This window comes from Girardinichthys multiradiatus, chromosome 15 (assembly GCF_021462225.1).
Source record: "Girardinichthys multiradiatus isolate DD_20200921_A chromosome 15, DD_fGirMul_XY1, whole genome shotgun sequence".
NCBI classification, from domain to species: domain Eukaryota; kingdom Metazoa; phylum Chordata; class Actinopteri; order Cyprinodontiformes; family Goodeidae; genus Girardinichthys; species Girardinichthys multiradiatus.
The window spans coordinates 25,239,024-25,259,653 of record NC_061808.1 but is presented as its reverse complement, the minus strand read 5'-3'; the positions used below and the strand labels follow the sequence as shown (position 1 = coordinate 25,259,653).

At 45.7% G+C, this 20,630-nt stretch overlaps 2 protein-coding genes across 8 annotated transcripts in view; both read right to left on the bottom strand.

The window, feature by feature from the left end:
* magl (MAX dimerization protein MGA-like) overlaps positions 1-20,630 on the bottom strand; it is a 48,675-nt gene that overhangs the window by 24,410 nt on the left and 3,635 nt on the right. For 3 of the 7 annotated variants that reach the window (XM_047387414.1, XM_047387419.1, XM_047387420.1), the window contains exons 1-2: positions 7,291-7,791; positions 3,664-4,856 (exon numbers count right to left, since the gene is read on the bottom strand). In XM_047387414.1, the coding sequence (XP_047243370.1) occupies positions 3,664-4,820 (1,157 nt within the window). In that variant the 5' untranslated portion in view covers positions 4,821-4,856; positions 7,291-7,791. Of the gene's footprint in view, positions 1-3,663; positions 4,857-7,125; positions 7,246-7,290; positions 7,792-20,630 lie in introns of those variants that run through there. The other 4 variants (XM_047387415.1, XM_047387418.1, XM_047387417.1 and 1 more) reach the window with 4 other exon arrangements.
* On the bottom strand, positions 10,442-11,371 carry LOC124882492 (CX3C chemokine receptor 1). Its single transcript, XM_047388917.1, has one exon. The coding sequence runs from the start codon at positions 11,369-11,371 to the stop codon at positions 10,442-10,444; it is 930 nt and encodes a 309-aa protein (XP_047244873.1).

Below are 20,630 nucleotides of genomic sequence, written 5' to 3'. Positions count from 1 at the left end.
ATGGAGGCAATCAGCCTGTGGCACTGCTGAGGTCTTATGGAGGCCCAGGATGCTTCGATAGCGGCCTTTAGCTCATCCAGAGTGTTGGATCTTGAGTCTCTCAACGTTCTCTTTACAATATCCCACAGATTCTCTATGGGGTTCAGGTCAGGAGAGTTGGCAGGCCAATTGAGCACAGTGATACCATGGTCAGTAAACCATTTACCAGTGGTTTTGGCACTGTGAGCAGGTGCCAGGTCGTGCTGAAAAATGAAATCTTCATCTCCATAAAGCTTTTCAGCAGATGGAAGCATGAAGTGCTCCAAAATCTCCTGATATCTAGCTGCATTGACCCTGCCCTTGATAAAACACAGTGGACCAACACCAGCAGCTGACACGGCACCCCAGACCATCACTGACTGTGGGTACTTGACACTGGACTTCTGGCATTTCCTTCTCCCCAGTCTTCCTCCAGACTCTGGCACCTTGATTTCTGAATGACATGCAGAATTTGCTTTCATCCGAAAAAAGTACTTTGGACCACTGAGCAACAGTCCAGTGCTGCTTCTCTGTAGCCCAGGTCAGGCGCTTCTGCCGCTGTTTCTGGTTCAAAAGTGGCTTGACCTGGGGAATGCGGCACCTGTAGCCCATTTCCTGCACACGCCTGTGCACGGTGGCTCTGGATGTTTCTACTCCAGACTCAGTCCACTGCTTCCGCAGGTCCCCCAAGGTCTGGAATCGGCCCTTCTCCACAATCTTCCTCAGTGTCCGGTCACCTCTTCTCGTTGTGCAGCGTTTTCTGCCACACTTTTTCCTTCCCACAGACTTCCCACTGAGGTGCCTTGATACAGCACTCTGGGAACAGCCTATTCGTTCAGAAATTTCTTTCTGTGTCTTACCCTCTTGCTTGAGGGTGTCAATAGTGGCCTTCTGGACAGCAGTCAGGTCGGCAGTCTTACCCATGATTGGGGTTTTGAGTGATGAACCAGGCTGGGAGTTTTAAAGGCCTCAGGAATCTTTTGCAGGTGTTTAGAGTTAACTTGTTGATTCAGATGATTAGGTTCATAGCTCGTTTAGAGACCCTTTTAATGATATGCTAATTTTGTGAGATAGGAATTTTGGGTTTTCATGAGCTGTATGCCAAAATTATCCGTATTAAGACAATAAAAGACCTGAAATATTTCAGTTAGTGTGCAATGAATCTAAAATATATGAATGTTAAATTTTCATCATGACATTATGGAAAATAATGAACTTTATCACAATATGCTAATATTTTGAGAAGGACCTGTATATAGATTTCAATATATTTATGAATATGATAAAATGCAACTGAAACTGTGTGCAGTTTAGTCAGTCAGTCATTTTCTACCGCTTATTCCATAGTGGGTCGCGGGGGAGCTGGTGCCTATCTCCAGAAGTCTATGGGCGAGAGGCGGGGTACACCCTGAACAGGTCGCCAGCCCATCGCAGGGCAACACACAGACAACCATGCACACACTCATTCATACATACACCTAAGGGCAATTTAGAGTGACCAATTAACCTAACAGGCATGTCTTTGGACTGTGGGAGGAAGCCGGAGTACCCGGTGAGAACCCATGCATGCACGGGGAGAACATGTAAACTCCATGCAGAAAGACCCCCGGTCGGGAATTGAACCCTGTGTGCAGTTTAGTGATTATAAAAAAAAAAAAATCACACTTCTTTTTGTAACTGGTGTCCTAAAGAACCTTTTTATAAAATAGTGCTTTTTTAAGAGCAGTATTTGTGTATGTGGGGCTCTGATTGCTGTGACATGCAGTCACAACCATACAGTTTTAATGTATTCCTTCGCATCATGCGAAGGAATACATTAAAAATCTTCAATTCCACCTCCACAGCTTGGTGGTTGAAACTTACAGGGGTTGGACAATGAAACTGAAACACCTGGTTTTAGACCACAATAATTTATTAGTATGGTGTAGGGCCTCCTTTTGCGGCCAAAACAGCGTCAATTCCTCTTGGGAATGACATATACAAGTCCTGCACAGTGGTCAGAGGGATTTTAAGCCATTCTTCTTGCAGGATAGTGGCCAGGTCACTACGTGATACTGGTGGAGGAAAACGTTTCCTGACTCGCTCCTCCAAAACACCCCAAAGTGGCTCAATAATATTTAGATCTGGTGACTGTGCAGGCCATGGGAGATGTTCAACTTCACTTTCATGTTCATCAAATCAATCTTTCACCAGTCTTGCTGTGTGTATTGGTGCATTGTCATCCTGATACACGGCACCGCCTTCAGGATACATTGTTCGAACCATTGGATGAACATGGTCCTCAAGAATGGTTCGGTAGTCCTTGGCAGTGACGCGTCCATCTAGCACAAGTATTGGGCCAAGGGAATGCCTTGATAAGGCAGCCCAAACCATCACTGATCCACCCCCATGCTTCACTCTGGGCATGCAACAGTCTGGGTGGTACACTTCTTTGGGGCTTCTTCACACTGTAACTCTCCCGGATGTGGAGAAAACAGTAAAGGTGGACTCATCAGAGAACAATACATGTTTCTTAGCCCAAGATTTGCGCTCCTTGTACCATTGAAACCGACGTTTGGCATTGGCATGAGTGACCAAAGGTTTGGCTATAGCAGCCCGACTGTGTATATTGACCCTGTGGAGCTCCTGACGGACAGTTCTGGTGGAAACAGGAGAGTTGAGGTGCACATTTAATTCTGCCGTGATTTGGGCAGCCGTGGTTTTATGTTTTTTTGGATACAATCCGGGTTAGCACCCGAACATCCCTTTCAGACAGCTTCCTCTTGCGTCCACAGTTAATCCTGCTGGATGTGGTTCGTCCTTCTTGGTGGTATGCTGACATTACCCTGGATACCGTGGCTCTTGATACATCACAAAGACTTGCTGTCTTGGTCACAGATGCGCCAGCAAGACGTGCACCAACAATTTGTCCTCTTTTGAACTCTGGTATGTCACCCATAATGTTGTGTGCATTTCAATATTTTGAGCAAAACTGTGCTCTTACCCTGCTAATTGAACCTTCACACTCTGCTCTTACTGGTGCAATGTGCAATCAATGAAGACTGGCTACCAGGCTGGTCCAATTTAGCCATGAAATCTCCTACACAAAAATGACAGGTGTTTCAGTTTCATTGTCCAACCCCTGTACATGCTACTGGGGGATCCATCAGGACATTGAAGGCTAACAATAAGCAAGCCTATTGAATTTTTTTAGGCTCTATGTTTAAAGGCTAGATTCATGCCAGAAAACCAAGCAATTTATACAAGCTCTACCATTTCTGGCAAGGTAAGAGGTTAAGTATCCAATCAGAACTATCCTTAAAATGTGTGATTTCTCTGCAAAGTAAACATTTAATCAAATAGTAAAGAAGGTGTATATTTCTATTAAAACACTGTGCTGACCAGAGAAATTCCAAATATATTCAGAGTTGTTGAACCAATTCTAGTTTATAAAAACTACAATTCAAAAACAGGATGTTTCTTTAAAAAGCCATTAATCACTGACGTTCTTGCCCATGGTGAATGTGAGTGTAAACTACTGACTCCACAATACACAACAAAGTTCCCAGAATTCATTGGAAATTTTTGTCAGTAGTCTAAAATGTCATAAATATAACAGTAATACCAACGAAGTGTGAGGTGCATAAGAAAGCCATAGCAACTTACCTCAGATCCATCACCTCCTCTTGTTGCTCACTGGGTTCAGCAAGTTTCAGAACCTCTGTTTGGGTTTCAGTCTTCACAGGAAGTGGAAGGATTCGGTTAAGACGGGGGTTGTTCCCGTCCTCCCTGAAGCCCTTGGCAAACGGGTTATGATTGATTTTCAGCTGGGTGATTCGAAAGTTCTGATAAGTCGTCACTGCCATGAATTCGGTCTGTGGGAATGTAAAGGTAATGCTCTCAGGTCCCATGACCACAGGTTTGTCAGGTGTGGGTGCCTCCCCATCCAGAACTGGAATAATGTGAAGCCTAGGAATGTAGCGATGCATGGAGTGCAGGATCATATGACCCTCTTGATCCTGGAAGTAATTAGTCAGCTTGAGTTTATAGAAAGACACCAAGCAGCTCATCCACTCTGATCCCGGACAGGGTGAGTAATGGTGGGGAAAGGCTCGGATCAGGCCCTGAGACTGGTGCTCTGCCGGCCCGTGGGCCTCCCATTTGGAGGTATTCCACCGATACCTATATTGACCTGATGGAACAATGGACAGGACAAGACTGTACATCCGATCAGGGTCTAGACCAGACAGACGATAGCGGCAGTAGGGGAACATGCGGCGACCCTGTTTAGTAAGAATCATCTCAGTTCCACACTCACAAAACTGCTTCCATATGCTGTTATTCTCCAATGTGACAGTGACACCTTTGAATGTGAGCACAGTAGGAAAATCTTTTCCTGAGTCTGGACAGCCAAATGTGCTAGATGGCAACGTAGAAACCCAAGGTGGCGAGTCGGAAATGGAAATTAGACTTGTTCCTGGGCCTTTTAAAGAGTCTGATGCAGGTGCCATCTGTGAGGTAGCGGGGCTGTGGCCAAAAGTCTCTTCAAGTATAGAAGATGGTGTAACAGGAGGCTTGGCTGGGCTTCCTTCAACAGGTGAGGAAAGAGTAGAAGTACATTCATTACTTGCCATGGAGATGGCTTGACTCTCCATTATGGTGTCAGTGGTGAAATTGGGTCTCTCAGTGGTTAAACGGGAGGGATGTGAAGTAGGGACGGAAGAAGGGGGGTCTGTGAGCAGAACATAGGGCAAATTGCCCTCCTCTTCCTCCAGTGCATGGGTGACCTCCGTGGCTGTGAGTTCAGAGTTCAAAGCAGACATAACCAATGGCTGTGAACATCACACTGCATTTGGCTCCTGAGAAAACAAGGATAATTTTACTGAAACATTATGCTTTGATCTTATTTCACAATTTGTCAGGTTATAACAACTAATTTCAACATACAACCCCAAATCCAGAGAAGTTCATACAGTCCATAATATCATCAAAAGTCTCAGAGAAGCTGGAGAAATCTCTGCATGTAAGTAGCAAGGCTGAAAACCAACACTGAATGACTGTGACCTTCGACCCCTCAGGGGGCACTGCATTAAAAACAGACATGATTCTGTAACAGATGGGCACCCACACGGGTGTAGGAAACCATTGCCAGTTAACACAGTTCGTCGCTACATCTGCAAGTGCAACTTAAAACTCTACCATGCAAAGCCATGAATCAACAACACCCAGAAACGCCGCCAGCTTCTCTGGGTCCTAGTTTATCTGAGATGGACTGACGCACAGTGAAAATGTGCTATGCTCTGAAGAGTCCACATTTCAAATCGTATTTGGAAATCATGGATGTTGTGTCCTCCGGGTCAAAGCAGAATAGGACTATCCAGATTGTTATCAGCGCAAAGTTTAAAAGCCAGCATCAGTGATGGTATGGGGGTGTGGTAGTGCCCATTGCATGGGTAACCAGCAGAACTTTCTGACCTGTCTGTTGACTTTCTGACATGATTATGCCTAGAAACATTCTCTTCGTTACAACCACATTGCTTCATAGTAAGAGTGCAGGTACTAGACTGGCTGCATGCAATCCAGACCTGTCACCCATTAAAAATGTGCCACATTATGAAGCACAAAATATGACAACAGAGACGCTGGACTGTCGAGCAACTGAAGTTGTACATCAAGCAAGAATGGGAAAGGATTCCAGCTTCAACAATTAGTCCTCAGTTCCCAAATGCTTGTTGAGTGTTGTTAAAAGGAAAGGTGATGTAACACAGTGGTAAACATGGCCCTGTCCTAGCTTTTTTAGAGCATGTTACAAAAAAGCTGAATTAAGTCTTGGTATAAACTCAGCTGTTCCGTGAGGGCCTCAGATGTTTGTTAGAGAGCATTAGTGACTGTAGAAAGGTCAGAAAGTTCTGGGGAATTTTAAAGCATTAATAGAATATCCCAATCTTTGAACATCTCAGGTGGCACTGTTCAGTCCATCATCTGAAAATGGAAAGAGTATGGCATCGAAGAAGAGGCAAACATTTTTGTGTCTAAGTGTACAAAGCTTTTAGAGGCTGGTTCTACAAAGTATTGACTCAGGTGTGGCTGAATATTTTTTACCATGACAAAATGTGAAAAAGCTCAACAGCCAATACTTTGCAAGGCACTGTAACCACCACAAGAACCCTTAAGCAACCCTACCATGATAACTCATGCTTAAGTACATAGGTACAAAGCTTGTTTACAGGAACAAACATGGGAGTAGGTAGGGATGAAATACCAACAGCTGATTATAAAATGGCGACAAAAGTCACAGAGGTGTAGCGACCGCAATCATTACACCCAAGAAGATGTGTGCCTAAACAGCACAAAACCAGCACCTAAACAGCCATTCAGAATTTTTTTGAAAAAGATCCAAATGTGCTCCTGAAACGACTGTTCAAGCTGTAATCTGAGTAATATTGATGATTTATAGAACATATTTTTTTAGATGAAATTCAAACTCCTATATCAGGAAAAACCACTACAAGACGGTGAGCAGTTCACAGCATTGGAAAACATGGCTGCTAAGTTTAGGACAACTTCTCAACACCGGCCTCAGGGGAAGCCAATGTTGACGAGTTCTACCACATCAAGTGTGAAATTTGTATTTTTAAACATCTAACTGATGTAAATAATCTTTAGGATATTTTAGTAAATTTGGTCACAAGTTACATTTGATGGCTACATTTCCCGATGCAATGTTTAAATAAAAATCTCTACCAACAGGATGCCATGTATGTCTTTTTTTTTTTAAGTTTACCCTAACCATTTCTATGTACAGCCCGAGAATGGCAGACTTTGAAATAGAGCACGAAAACACTTTTAGTTGGCTGACCAATCGGCTGCTCGATGTCATCCGTAGCTGAAACGCGGGCCTGTATTTTTCCGTAAAAAAACAAAAACATTCTCCACAGGCTCTTAAATAAAACCACCTTGGTTAAACAGCAATCATCAAGCCAGGAAGGTGACCTGTTTTTGTTGTTATCCTGCCCCCCACGCTGGTGTAATCACACCAGCAGACAAATACTCCACAATGAAGGTGTTAATAAAGCCAAAGAGCGGATTATATTGGTTACAACCAGCGTGGTAACAATATTTACTCACACGTCATACACGGTAGTATTTTCCATCCAAAAAAGAACTAGTCAGGCTTTTAATATCAGGAGTTAAACAACAGCTTTTTTTTCTCACACGCTGCAGCAGGGAGGAAGGCCGACCGCTCCGCCGCTCACAGAGTTGGAAAAGTTGCATGTTTCCTTAAAACCTCACCTCCCAGCGCAGTCCCGACACCTCGTGTCAAACAGGCACGGTGTAACGGTGACGTCTGCGGCAAAACTCCAACTGTTGCGCGTCGTCTTGGCCCCAAAAACCACCCTTGGCAAATTCCTCGAACATGAACACAAACTGGCAAATGGAGGCCGAGAGCCACGCCGCTGTGCTCGCATCGACCGACCTGTGCACGCCGCTGAGCCAGAAGCGCATGCACAGTATATCACCCCCTCCAATGGCGCGTGATTCCCGACCCGCCGGCGCGAGAGAGGCGGGAGTCCGGCAACATCCACGAGCTCATTATTATTATTTCCTTCTGTTCTCACCTCGAGCTCGCTATCCGCGAGCCGGTAGAGACAACTCTGTGCAAGTCGCGCTGAATGCTTCGCGGGTCTTACTGTAAAAGGCGTGACACTTCGCCTTTCTTCCTGTGGGTTTCCTTCACTTCAACCTTTTCGATCTCATCTCCACTCTTACCCACTGTGCGTCACACACACACAAACACACTGTCCTCACTGCCCCACTCACACACACATATCCGTGCTCTGGGGCTGTGACGTAGCACATTCAGCAAAACCGTACAGCTCCGGTAGCCAATGGGAAGGCTGCTCCCCTCGGACAACTCTACTGGTCACTTCGTTTTAGCATGTTGTAAATGGCTTTTTAAACACGACAAATGTCCGAAAAAAGTAATTTTTGAGCAACAGCACAGAGATTCACATTTTATTTTAAATAATTAACGACCACAACAAGTCAGCATTTGACAACACAACTAAATTTAAAGTATTAAGCCTAAACAAGATCTTGCCACAGCTGATTGGCCTAGGGGTTTAAAAAGATGGCGGCACGCGGTTTGAGCGAAAAATAAAGCATCGTATTTATTTATTGGTTATAATTAAAATGGAAAATATTAAATTCTCCTTGAGTTTGTTTGATACTAAATAGAAAACCACATACCAAATGCAGCATATATTCTTATGGACTGATACACATCAGTAGGCTCATTGAAAACTGTGTAAAACTAGCTTAATGTTTTACCTAAACCTAACCAAAACTTTATTAAAAAACTTCTAAGTCGTCTACAGTAACACTATTTGCCTTTCGTAATTTGAACATATTTTATGTTCATACACCACCCCAAAATATGTTGAATGTTAAAAGCCATTTGCGTCTGAGTCGTCAAATTACACATTAAACGGCCCTTTTATACAAACGTGCACATTCACAAATAAGCCAAAACACCAAAAAAAACTACTTCCTTCTAGTTGTATTGACTGTAGATTTCCTCAGATCAGATATAGTCCAGGCTGTGTTGAGTCTACATAAACACGTTTTTGTTTTCTAAGTGCTTGTAATACCTTCCTGCCAAAGACTTAAGAATGTCTAGATGTAGTAAAAACTCAGGTAATAGTCTTTGGCAGATTAGAAACAAAATGGCTCTTGTGTCCTGGGTGATAAGAAATAGGTGGATATTTAAACATTCTGCAAACCTTGAAAGTGTCCTTTTAGGACGACGATTTAAAAATAGCTATCTCTAGAAGTAACCATCAAACTTATCAGGAGATTTTTTTATTATGCTACCTAATTTTACAGCACTTAATACAGTATTGTAGATTGTTCGCTTTAAAAAAAAAATTTACAGCCATCAATAACCTCATGTATTTTACTAGTAACTTCCAATAAGATGCTTTAACCATCAGCTGCAGAAAGTGACCAACCAATGTGTGTTTATGGGCCCCATTTGGTTTTTGCTCAGGCTGGATAAGTAGCTCGGGTTCACAATGGGGCTTTTGTAGGGGACCCACATGTTATCTAAATAAAACTCATCTCAGCAATACAAGTTCAGTGCCTTACGTAGATCTTAGCTGGGTCTCAAACAGTTATTAATGAAAATCTATTCAAATTTTGTAACACATACCCAAATGGGTCCAAGTTTTTTCCCAGAGTTGTCCTGGTTGAAACCTCTTGACATTTGACAACCCTTGACATTAAATAACCCTCTTAGGTGAAGATATTTGTACCCCTTCCATTCAGTATGTTTGCTGTTTGGTTTGCTTCGTACAGATTTTTTCAGTAAAAAAGTGCCTTCTATTGATGGTGTTTCCTACTGAATGTACAGTAATTTGTATGGCTATGGGGATGTTATTTATTAGTTTTGACAACTGATGATTTAAGATCATTTTCTATATCAAACTCATAGTCTACTGTAGGCAGATGTGGTTATGTAACTCTAATAAATATTACCTACCACCATGATGTCACTTTGTGTTTTTGTTAGTTTAATCTGGGGTCTTAATCTGTCATATTAGCCCAATTTCAACCCATGTTCATACTTATATGGGTCCCAAAATGAAATATAATAATAAATAATAACTGAAATTACAGTTATAAAACTCTAATATAAGACTATAAGATCATAAAGCAGCCATGTTTATGTTGCTTAATCATATACAAAGCTACGGGTAACGATTCTGGGAGTATAGATTTAGTTCAAATGCATGTACCTGAGTTACTAAAATCAAACACCATTTACATTTTACTCATATGTATATGTTGAATATAGGAAAATACATGATAGTGCATAATAAACAGCAATTATAATGTCATTATACCTGGATTTGGGTCTGACTTGCTTAGCCAAATTTACAATCAGATTAATTGGGCTACTGGGACATTTATGTGGAACAAATTTCACAAAGATGAGTGTATTCACAATTGCTGTCAGGAAAATTTGCACTGAAGAGTCGTTAATTTGTAGGAACAGGTGTGCTGTCTCCAACTGCTTGATGTCAGGTCTTTGTATGAAATGATTTGCTTCTTCTCTTCATTTGTACTACAAACATGATGTTCTGTTCACAGGACTAAAAGCCTCTGTACTGTATTTAGAGGTGCATTAAAAGAACAGGCACTATTTGAATTGTGATCACCTGTTGGGCTGTTTAAAAAGGCTGCTGTTTAGACTAAATTTAATATATAGGGGCTGAAATCTTTTTAAGAAATGAGAAAAAATATTTTCCCCAAGCAGGGCCATAATTTGGCAGTAAATGTAAATCTATCTAATAATCCAGCGGTTTAAGTTTAAAGATTTTACTGTGCTGTTACAAAAAAAGAAGAGCTCGGCAATGATTAAGCAATTCAGAGCAAAGCGGGTTTAAATCTTAAACAATTGTTTACACTTCTCGAAAGAAAAAAAGGGACTCCCTATCCCATACACATATGGACTAAAAGACGTATAGGAAGTTGAAATAAAGAACTCTATTTCAGCCCAAAAAGGATTGTCACTGAGGCTAAAAGTCCATTGAAGGATTAGGTAGAGAGTCCAGTCTATCTGAAATAATCCCATGGCTGCCAGCACAGCCACCGTACTTCGATGGAGTCCATTACTCTTCCCAATGTGGTGGTTTGTGCATCTAACATTATCCTCCGTTGTTACCATATTCGTCTGGCTCATGAGCACAGTAATGGTCAAGCAGCTGGTAAACGTTACAATGATCAGGGGAAGCAGGTGGCACAGGAGCATGATCAGGTATTTATACACACGGTTGAGGGTGGGACAGTAATTCTCACCACAATGAAAGAAGTCAGGATGGCAGCTCGCACCGTTTTCCGTCATGTTTTCCACAGATCCTTGAGGAGTAATGGCAAACATTGGGAGACTGAGAAGGGTGGAGAGCATCACGCCAACTCCACTCAGCGTCCAGGCAGATGTGATGCTGTCCAGGCAAATCGGGAGGCTCCCCCTGTGCTTGATGTCTCTCAGCTTCTGGTAGCGGAAGATGCAGATTACGACCGTGAAAAAGATGCTGGCCATTTTACCAAAGGTAGTCATGAACTTAAGCAAATGACACCACCAAGCGCTGGTGGTGATGAAGAAAGTCTCAACAATGTTAACATTGTAGATGTTTATGATGACAATTTCCTCTAGGTTGGCTGACGTGAGTCCCAGGAGAAACAGGTCAAACGATTTAATGTGGGACACTTTGGTCTGGACGATTGAAAGGATGACAAACATATTACCCACCAATCCTATGCAAAAAACAAACATTCTCAAGCCTAAGAGGTTGACAGTAAGGCGAAACATTGTTAAAATTAAGCTGGATCCAACAAAATCTCTTTTTTTGTGGTCTTTTCAAAGAATGAGGCAGCAAAATTTCTTTCCTACAAGAAGCAAAGTTTTGAAATTCATTTTGTCTCTCCTTATCATACTGCCTCACTAGCCATACAACCTTGTTATCAAGGTCTCAAAGAGGGCAGGCATCTAAATTGGTGATTGGCTGTGCTGATTATAGAGACAGAAAAACAAGAGGCTGTTGCAAACATGGAAGGCTGGGAGTAATTAAAGTCTTACTGCTGAGCTTTTCAACACTTCATCTAGAGACCAATGTCTGACTTTAGAGAACAACATGTTTGTTCCACTAAGTGGCTTTAGAAAAACTTTAGCATTTGATGTTTTCTGCTACACTATTTGACATTTCTTGTAAAACTGACACATAATGATTTTTCTGTGCGACAATAAATTCCCTCTAAATACATTTTGCTTTTAGCCTTGCAAGTGTATTCCTGTATTGCGACGCACTGGCCGTCTGTCCTGGTTGCAACCCACCTCTCGCCCATTGACCCCTAGAGGGTTAGTGCTTGAGGGACCAATCTGCGAGGATAAAGCAGGTATAGGAAATAGGTGGATGGATTTAGATTCATCTAAGCAGGTAAATGATTCTACATTTGAAAAGATAAAAAGAACCAATCCATTTTAAGGAGAAGCATTAAACCTTCGATGCTTCCTAGAGAAATACAACATACACATTCACACCACACTATAATACCTTGATGAGTTGTGATATAACCTTCTCTTGTCAACCTCTTTCTTCTAAGAAGAAAACTTTATTTAATCTTGTACGTTTTTCTGACTGGAAGAGAATGGCAGTATTACTACATGTTCCCTTGTGTGCGCAGTCAACAAACAGAGGAAGCACTTTAATGGAACAGGGGCTTCTGGACTCTTGGTGTTGGCGCAGGACCAGGTCATGTTCCGACTTGTCTCTTTTTGTGTTTGGTACTGTCTTGTTAGCCTTCGTTTTCTTTAACTAAGCCCTGCATCCTGATTCAGCTTGATTGTGAATCCCAGAGAGCGCATGTAACTAAGGATAAGCCCCACACTGGCAGTAAACTGGTAATCCGTGTGTTGCACAATGAGCTTGGACAGTGGGGGAAGTTGTAGTCATTCTACCACCGCCCAGCAACTGTAGAATACAAATTTTAACTATAAACTGTAAAAACTTGTGACTACAGGTCTGATCTAAATTAACTGTTCTTTCTGTCATGCTTTGTTGTCCTTTTTTTGTTTACAGATCACTTGATAGATTGTATTTGATAGAAATGCAAACAGATAATGGATTGCTGCGCATTATTATTTTAAAAGCCAGAAAACACTTTGCAATACTAACATGCTAAAATAGCCTAAAAACATTTAGTTCCTTGATTTAGTGTTTGTCAGTTTCCACAATTAAATAGCTTGCTAACAAATAGTAAATATGTACCCATTTTAAAAGCTTTAAGGAAATACTACATTAATCTCAGCTATAAACTTTCAAGTTACAAATACCAAGATTACTAGAGCCCCCTCCAAAGTTATTAGCATTTCCGATTAAGAATGTGTTAATAACATCCATCCATCCGTCCATTTTCTATACCCACTTCTTCCGTACATGGTTGTGGGAAAACTGGTGCCTATCTCCAGCGGTCTATGGGCGAGAGGCGGGGTACACCCAGGTGGCCAATCCATTGCAGGGCTGTGGTAATAACATTTGAAATAAATGGGTTTTTTATTGCATTGGTATAATATTACCAAAATAATAATAAAAAAATAATTTTAAAAAGCTGTTGTTTAATTTTGTGTTTATTCTGTGGAAAAAAAAAGTCTTCTGAATTTTATTTTTAATTTCTGGTGCCGCATAACAGTTTCTTTAAAATTATTGTAACCAAATAATTTTTATATTTACTTTGTTACTTTTTAGGTTGATCCAATTGTCTAGGAACCTTTAATTAGTAACCCAGGATGTTTTTCCTGGTTATAAATATAATTTGACATGAAGGCCTGTCATAATCTTTAGGACTTGGTTTTATGTTTAGATTTATTTTGGTGTTCCTCACTTGTTTTCAGATTCCTCATGCTTTTCTTCAATTTTCTCAGTTGAACTGCAGTTCTATTTCATCCCTCTGACCACCAGAGGCGGTGCTTCAAGCACTGAATGATCATTCTTGCGCATGCGCAGGTCGAGAAATTAACATGGTCACATGTGACCTACCGGTGGCTCACGTGAGTCTATATAGTCACATGACACCGGGAGCCCAGTCCCTTCCTTCTTCTCGCACGCAGGTTGATGAATGCAGGTGTTGACTTGTGTTTGTTTGTTCCTCGTTCCTCTTGCTGCTTGCTGCTGGGAGCCTCGTGATCGTTTGTGGTCAGAGCTGCGGATGATTCTGCCCTCCAGAGGCTGCGCAAGCTGCCTTTTCTTCCAGGGTTTCTGATAAGTTTGTTTGGCTCGCCGGTAGCGTTTTCTGCTCGTGCGGAGTCCGTTCATTCATTTATACGTTGCTATTCCTGATTGTCTGACTCGCTGGTAGTGTTTTCTGCTCGTGCTGAGTCTATTTACTTTCTTCGGCAGTGGTTTGCTGCTCGCTTTGATTTGGCTCGCCTGGTTGTCTGACTCGCCGGTGCCGTTTTCTGCTCGTGCTGAGTCCGTTTAGTTTTCGGCAGTAGCTGCTGCTCGCTTTTGTTTATTCCTGTTTGTCCGACCAGCAGGTGGCGTTTCTGCTCGTGCTGAGTCCTACGGCTTGTTGCTGTAACAGGGTCTTGACGGCGTTTTTTCTGCCTGTTCGACCCCATCTGTCCACTGGGTCATGGACAATCCTTGTTGTGCGTCCTGTTCGGCTCCCCTACAACTGAAGAACGGTCATGACATGTGCCCTCCCTGCCTTGGTGTTGACCATCACAGGGAGGCGCTTTCAGATCATGCCTGCTCTAATTGCAGCATTCTGCCCCGAGCGGTGCGGTTGGCCTGGCTGTCCTCGGTGGAGCAGCCTGTTGACTGGACGGTCTCTGTCCAGCAGGATCCGTTGCCGCTTGGACAGGGTGCGGCCTCCACGAAACGGTCTGCTGAGGATGTGCCCTTGGCATCTGGGAGAAGAGCCAAGCGGCGAGGGCTGTCCTCTAGAGTGGACCAACTTTCTACGGAGCTGGCCCAGATGAAGGCCCTCCTTCAGTCTCTCCGGGCGGATGGTGGCCGCAGTGAGTCTTCCCCTCCTGAACAGGGCGGGTCCTCGCATTGCGAGGATGATGTTATTTCGGTTGCAGCCTCGGGCACCCTCTTTCCGGAATCGGGCTCCTGGACCTTAGGTTCGGGCTCCGGTGCCTCCCTGGGAGGTGCGGGGGAACCGGTGACTGCAGCTATTAAAACGGCTCTGGGCTGTTTGCAGCTGGACATTCCCTTGGCCCAGCCTGCTCCATCTAGTGCCTTCTTTTGGCGCTGTGATGCCGAGGTCGCCCTTGTTGTTCCTCCCTCAGCAGAGTACGTCCAGGAGCTGCATGCTTGCTGGACGGACACAAGGGCCTTTTCCCGCCCGACAGCGGATGGCAGGGCCCTGGCTGCCATGCACGAGGCACCCAAGTTTGGGTTGGGCTGCATGCCCCCAGTCGAGTCTGCCATTGCCTCCCTCATCGTTCCTCCCAATGAGGTGTTGAGGACTAATGCCCGTTGTCCACGACCGCAATGCCGTGTCACGGACGATTTGCTGTGTAGGGCCTACGACTCAGGTGCCCGGATGGGCCGCATAGGGAACTCCCCCTCCCATCTGATGTTGGGCCTCTCCTCTTTGTTGGAGTCGGTTCCCTTGGACCAGTCGACTCAGGGCTTGTTGGACGCCTCTCTGCAGGCCAGCGTACAGCCCAGGCCTCAAGAACACGGCAGCAGCTGGCGGGTCTCCATAGACCTCCCCGCCGGCCAGTTGCTGCTGGGGCAGCTGGGGACTTGTTCCGGGGTTCCCTCCCCCCTCCTGTCCCTTTCTTGGGGTCCACAAGCACGGCTCCTAGACTGAGACCGACTAGGGCCCAAAGAGACCATGGTGGGGCCCAGGGTTTGCACCCAGTTTGGTCTGCTCATTCCGGTCGGCGTTTCCCCAGGCCCTCCCGGGGCCAGGGGGCCCGCCTGTGATGTTCTGGAGCCGGCGGTCGGGTTTTTCTCCCCGGGCCAGCTCAGTTATTGGGCTGTTCACGCCCCGGACTCGTGGGTGTTGTCCACTCTGTCCCGGGGATACCGTCTTCAGTTCCGCCGCCGGCCTCCTATCCCCAGCCAAGCCAAGATGACCGTCATCTGCGACCCGATGAAGGCTCGGGCCCTGGACCGGGATATCTGCACCTTGCGGCGGTCTTCATCCAATTCTGGACCTCCGGGGTCTGAACACTTTTCTCAAGGTTCTGCCTTTCCATATGTTGACCACCTGGGAGGTCCTACAGGTGATCTCCCTGGGAGACTGGTTCACGGCTATCGACCTGAAGGACGCCTATTTTCATGTACCCATTGCTTCGGATCATTGGCGGTTTCTCCGCTTTGCCTTTCACGGGAGGCACTTCCAGTTCCGGGTTCTTCCCTTTGGTCTTTCCCTTTCTCCTCGGGTGTTCACCCAGTGTGTGGCAGCGGTCCTTTCCCCCCTGCAGGCACGGGGACTGTGGATCCTGCCCTATTTGGACAACTGGCTCATTTGTGCTGCAACCCGCGATCAGGCGATCCAAGACACCCGGACGGTGCTCGCCCATGTACGTCAGCTGGGTTTGAGGGTGAACCTGGAGAAGAGCAGCCTGATCCCCTCCCAGGTGACTATTTTCTTAGGCATGGTTCTAGATTCTGGTTCCATGACCGCCTGTCCTTCTCCTCGGCGCGTCGGCAATATCCTGGCCGTGCTTCCAAGCTTCCGTCTTGGCAGGGCTCCACGGTTTGTGGAGTGGCTGCGTCTTCTGGGCATGCTCACTGCTGCCGCCAGCGTGGTGCCTCTGGGGCTTCTTTCATTGCGGCCCCTGCAGATGTGGCTGAACGGGGTCGGCCTGGACCCCTCCCGGCGTACTCACCGGCTCCGACGGCTTTGGGTTGTGCCTCGGTGCCTACAGTCTCTGTCCCAGTGGCGGAGCGGGTCCTACATCATGGCAGGTGTCCAGCTCGGCCCCCTTCCGTGTCGGAGGGAAGTCGTCCATACGGATGCTTCCTCCAAGGGTTGGGGAGCGACCTGGCAAGACCGTGCGGCTCAGGGGTGTGGTCCCCGCGGCAGTGTGGGGTCCATATCAATGTTCTGGAGCTGATGGCTGTGTTCCTGGTGCTCCGTGCTTTCCTTCCAGGGCTGCTGGGACGACATGTGTTGGTCCGGTCAGACAACACCATGGTTGTCTTCCTTATAAATCACCAAGGGTGTCCAGGTCTCTGAGACTACTGTCCCTGGCCCGGCGGCTCCTGGTCTGGGCGGCACCAAGCCTTGCCAGCCTCAGGGCAGCCTATATTCCGGGTCCGCAGAATGTCTCAGCAGGTGCCACTTCTGGGGGAGTGGCAGCTTCACCCGGAGGTGGTGGATCGCATTTGGGCCACCTTCGGCAGGGCAGAGGAGGACCTGTTTGCCTCCAGAGATGCAGTTCACTGTCTCCTCTGGTTTTCCCTGATGGACAGTGTCAGTCCTCTGGGCTGCGACACACTGGCACACAAGTGGCCCCGGACCCTTCTCTACGCCTTTCCCCCGTTTCCCCTGATCCCCCAGACGCTTCTGAGGGTTCTTCAGGACAGGCACGAGCTTCTGCTGGTAGCCCCCTTTTGGCCGGGGAGGACCTGGTTTCCTCTGCTGCGCAGGCTCTGCTCCAGCTTGCCGATGCGCCTCCCCTCCAGGAGAGACCTCCTCTCCCAGATGGGGGGCCGATTCTCCACCCCGATTCGGGCCGCCTGAAACTCTGGCTTTGGCCTCTACAGGTGCAGGCTCTGCCTTCTCCCATTATGGGGGCAGGGTTGGACAGACCATGACTGGCGCATGGGCACCGTCCACGCGGGCCGCCTATGGTGCTAAGTGGGCGGTATTTGCCGGCTGGTGCCGTGGTAAGGGACTGGACCCTATTCGCTGTCCTGTTTCCCATTTGCTGTCCTTCCTTCAGGAGTTGCTGGATCTAGGGCGATCCCCTTCCACCTTGAAGGTGTATGTAGCAGCCATTTCCCGTTGGCATGTTGGGTTTGGTGGTTGCTCTGTTGGCCGGCATGGGGATGTCGCACTGTTCCTGAAGGGTGCCAGGCGCTTGTGTCCGCCCAGGCGCCCTGTGGCCCCTATGTGGGATTTGTCACTAGTGCTTGCGGCTCTTCAGTCCCCCCCTATTGAGCCCGTTACGAGGGCGGACCTCAAGTGGCTCTCCCTGAAAACCGCCTTCCTGTTGGCCATAGTTTCTGCCAAACGGGTGGGGGAATTGCATGCTCTGTCTATGTCTGAACCATGTTGTCGGTGGAACCCGGATGGCTCCGGTGTTACATTGTGGACTATTGCTTCCTTTGTGCCAAAGGTGCTTGCAGTGGCTGGCAGTGTGCTGTCGTTCCGGCTTTCCCGATTTAATCCTGGTGCCCCCTCTGAGCCTCTTTGCCCTGTCCGAGCGCTTGAGGCATATGTCCGCTACACGGCACCCATTCGTCGGACTGACTGTCTCTTCGTTTGTTATGCTGGCTCTCGGAAGGGTCAGGCCCTTTCTAGACAGCGGTTGGCACGTTGGATTGTGGAGATGATCTCTGTGGCTTACTCCTTGCAGGATCAGCCCCTGCCGGGCGGCGTGCGTTGTCACTCCACTAGGAGCCTCTCCACCTCGTGGGCTGCCATGACTGGGGTGCCTCTGGAGGCCATTTGTGAAGCTGCTTCCTGGACGGCGCCAAGCACCTTTGCCAAGTTTTACAGGGTGAACGTTGCCACGCCGCATCCCCTGCAGGGAATACTGGAACACCCGCCTTCTGCGTCCCGCTGAGGTTAGTGGTGTTGCTGTGTTCCTTGGGGTCTCCGTGGGATCCCTCGGGACCCTGTTGGTATGCGTCATCCAGTGCTTGAAGCACCGCCTCTGGCAGTCAGTAGGGATGAAATAGAACAAAAGTTAGGAATGTAACTACGGTTCTATGAATCCCGGATGACCGCCAGAGCGCTCGGTCCCTCGGTCTCTGCGTGCTCGTGAGAAGATTGTCGGGACTGGACTCCCGTTGTCATGTGACTATATAGACTCACGTGAGCCACCGGTAGGTCACATAAGACCATGTTATTAATTTCTCGACCTGCGCATGCGCAAGAATGATCATTCAGTGCTTGAAGCACTGCCTCTGGATTTATAGAACCGTAGTTACATTCGTAACTTTCGTTACTTGCCTTCCCTCACAGCTGCATCCTGTTACTAATCAACCACCAGCTCCTTGATCAGTAATCACCTCTCTAATTTAAATATCTCTCACTCAGCTCTTGTTCAGATCCTCCGGTCAAGTCCTCTTGTGGTTTTTTTTTTTCTGGATTCCTCCATAGACTCTAGTTTTTGAATTTCCTTTTTTAAGTAACATTGTTTCTTTTCACCTGCCTGCATTCACCAATTCATGACAAGGTCCATTTCGTTTAACCACTCTTCTAAATAGGAAAAACAACAGAACATGCCATTCAAACGAAGATGTGTGATATCGTGTGTTCAGAAGTTAGGAAATGTCTATAAGAAAATAACAGTTGGCATAAACATGCTTATATACTGCTCTAGATAACCTGAGCATAGAGTGCCATGTTGCAACTAAGTCTCCATAACAACTGGCCATCTAGAGTTAGATCTACAGGCCAAATGAATGTCTGGGATCATTACCAGGAAATATTTTTCCTTCCCACCACGTCAGGCATAAATATACAAAGTTATGAAATGCTACTGGAACTTTAACTGGAATCATAAGAGACTAACATTGAGGCTTGAAGCAGTCACTCCAGGTGGGTTTGGCAAGAAACAAAATATGGATACTATATGTAGAAAAGCACCTACCGTTAGGTATGGTGGAGTATCTGATATGCTGTGGGCCTTTTTCTCCTCCAAAAGCTCTGGGAACCATGTAAGAATGCATAGCATCGTGGACTCTTAAATATCAGACCATTTTCCAGAAAAAAAATCTCGTGGCCTCTACCTGAAAACTGTAAAATGGTCTTTACTGTATCTTTTAGCTGGACAGTGACCCAAAGCATACCACCGTACCAACACAGAAGCGTATTCTACCACCATCTTAGACTTAAAATTTTCTAGAAGACCCATGAGGTTAACTGAAGAAGACAATGGGGACCCAGGACTCAGAACTCTCCAGAGATATTGTGTAAACAGGGATAATTAAAGGAGATCACTCTCTCTTTGTGAAATATTCGCATAGAAGACTAAGTGCTGTTCTACTGGTAAAAGAGAGTTGTCCAAAATAATAACAGCATAGTGTGGAGAAGTGTTGCAAAGATATTTCTTAACACTGGATTTTTTTCCCACCCGTTGTTGTTGTGTCCTTGGGCAAGACACTTCACCCGCCTTGCCTGCTGTTTGTGGTCAGAGGGCTTGGTGGCACCAGTGTATAGTAGCCTTACTTCTGTCAGTCTGCCCCAGGGCAGCTGTTGCTACAATGTACGTAGCTTACCACTGTTAGTGTGTGAATGGGTGGATGACTGATTGTAGTGCAAAGCGCTTTGGGGTCTCTCTTGACTTGATAAAAGCGCTAAACAAGTACAAGTCATTTACCATTTAAAGATTAATTTATATTAATACTTTTGACCAAACCAATGTTTACCAATGATCTCGGTGTTTGGAACGGCATCTATTATCTTCAGCTTATCTGAACTGGGGCTGTGGAGGCAACAGGTCCATGATGGATACCCAGACATTCCTCGACATAATGACACTCTCCATCTTATTCAGGGGGATCTCAAGGTGTTCCTAGGCTAGAAGAGATTTACACTCCTTATCACAATCTTAAAACTGTGGAAGACATTGCAAGTGTACATATTTTGTGCTGGTGGATCTTAACCAGATTCTAAATAGAGCTTCAAAATTAAAAAAGAACAAATAGGAAGAGAAAAAAACAGATAAAAAAGAAAAACTATTTTAAATCATATATAAACACAAACTGGCTGCTTTTCAGGTGTGTAAGACCATAACTTTAACACACAACATCTGTGCATAAATCTGACTTGTATGTCATTTTCTGTCAGGTATTAACAATGTCATGAGCCACTGTGGGCACAGGCAAATGTCTTTCTGTTTCTATTTAAACTCCGCAGGAATGTTGAGCTTG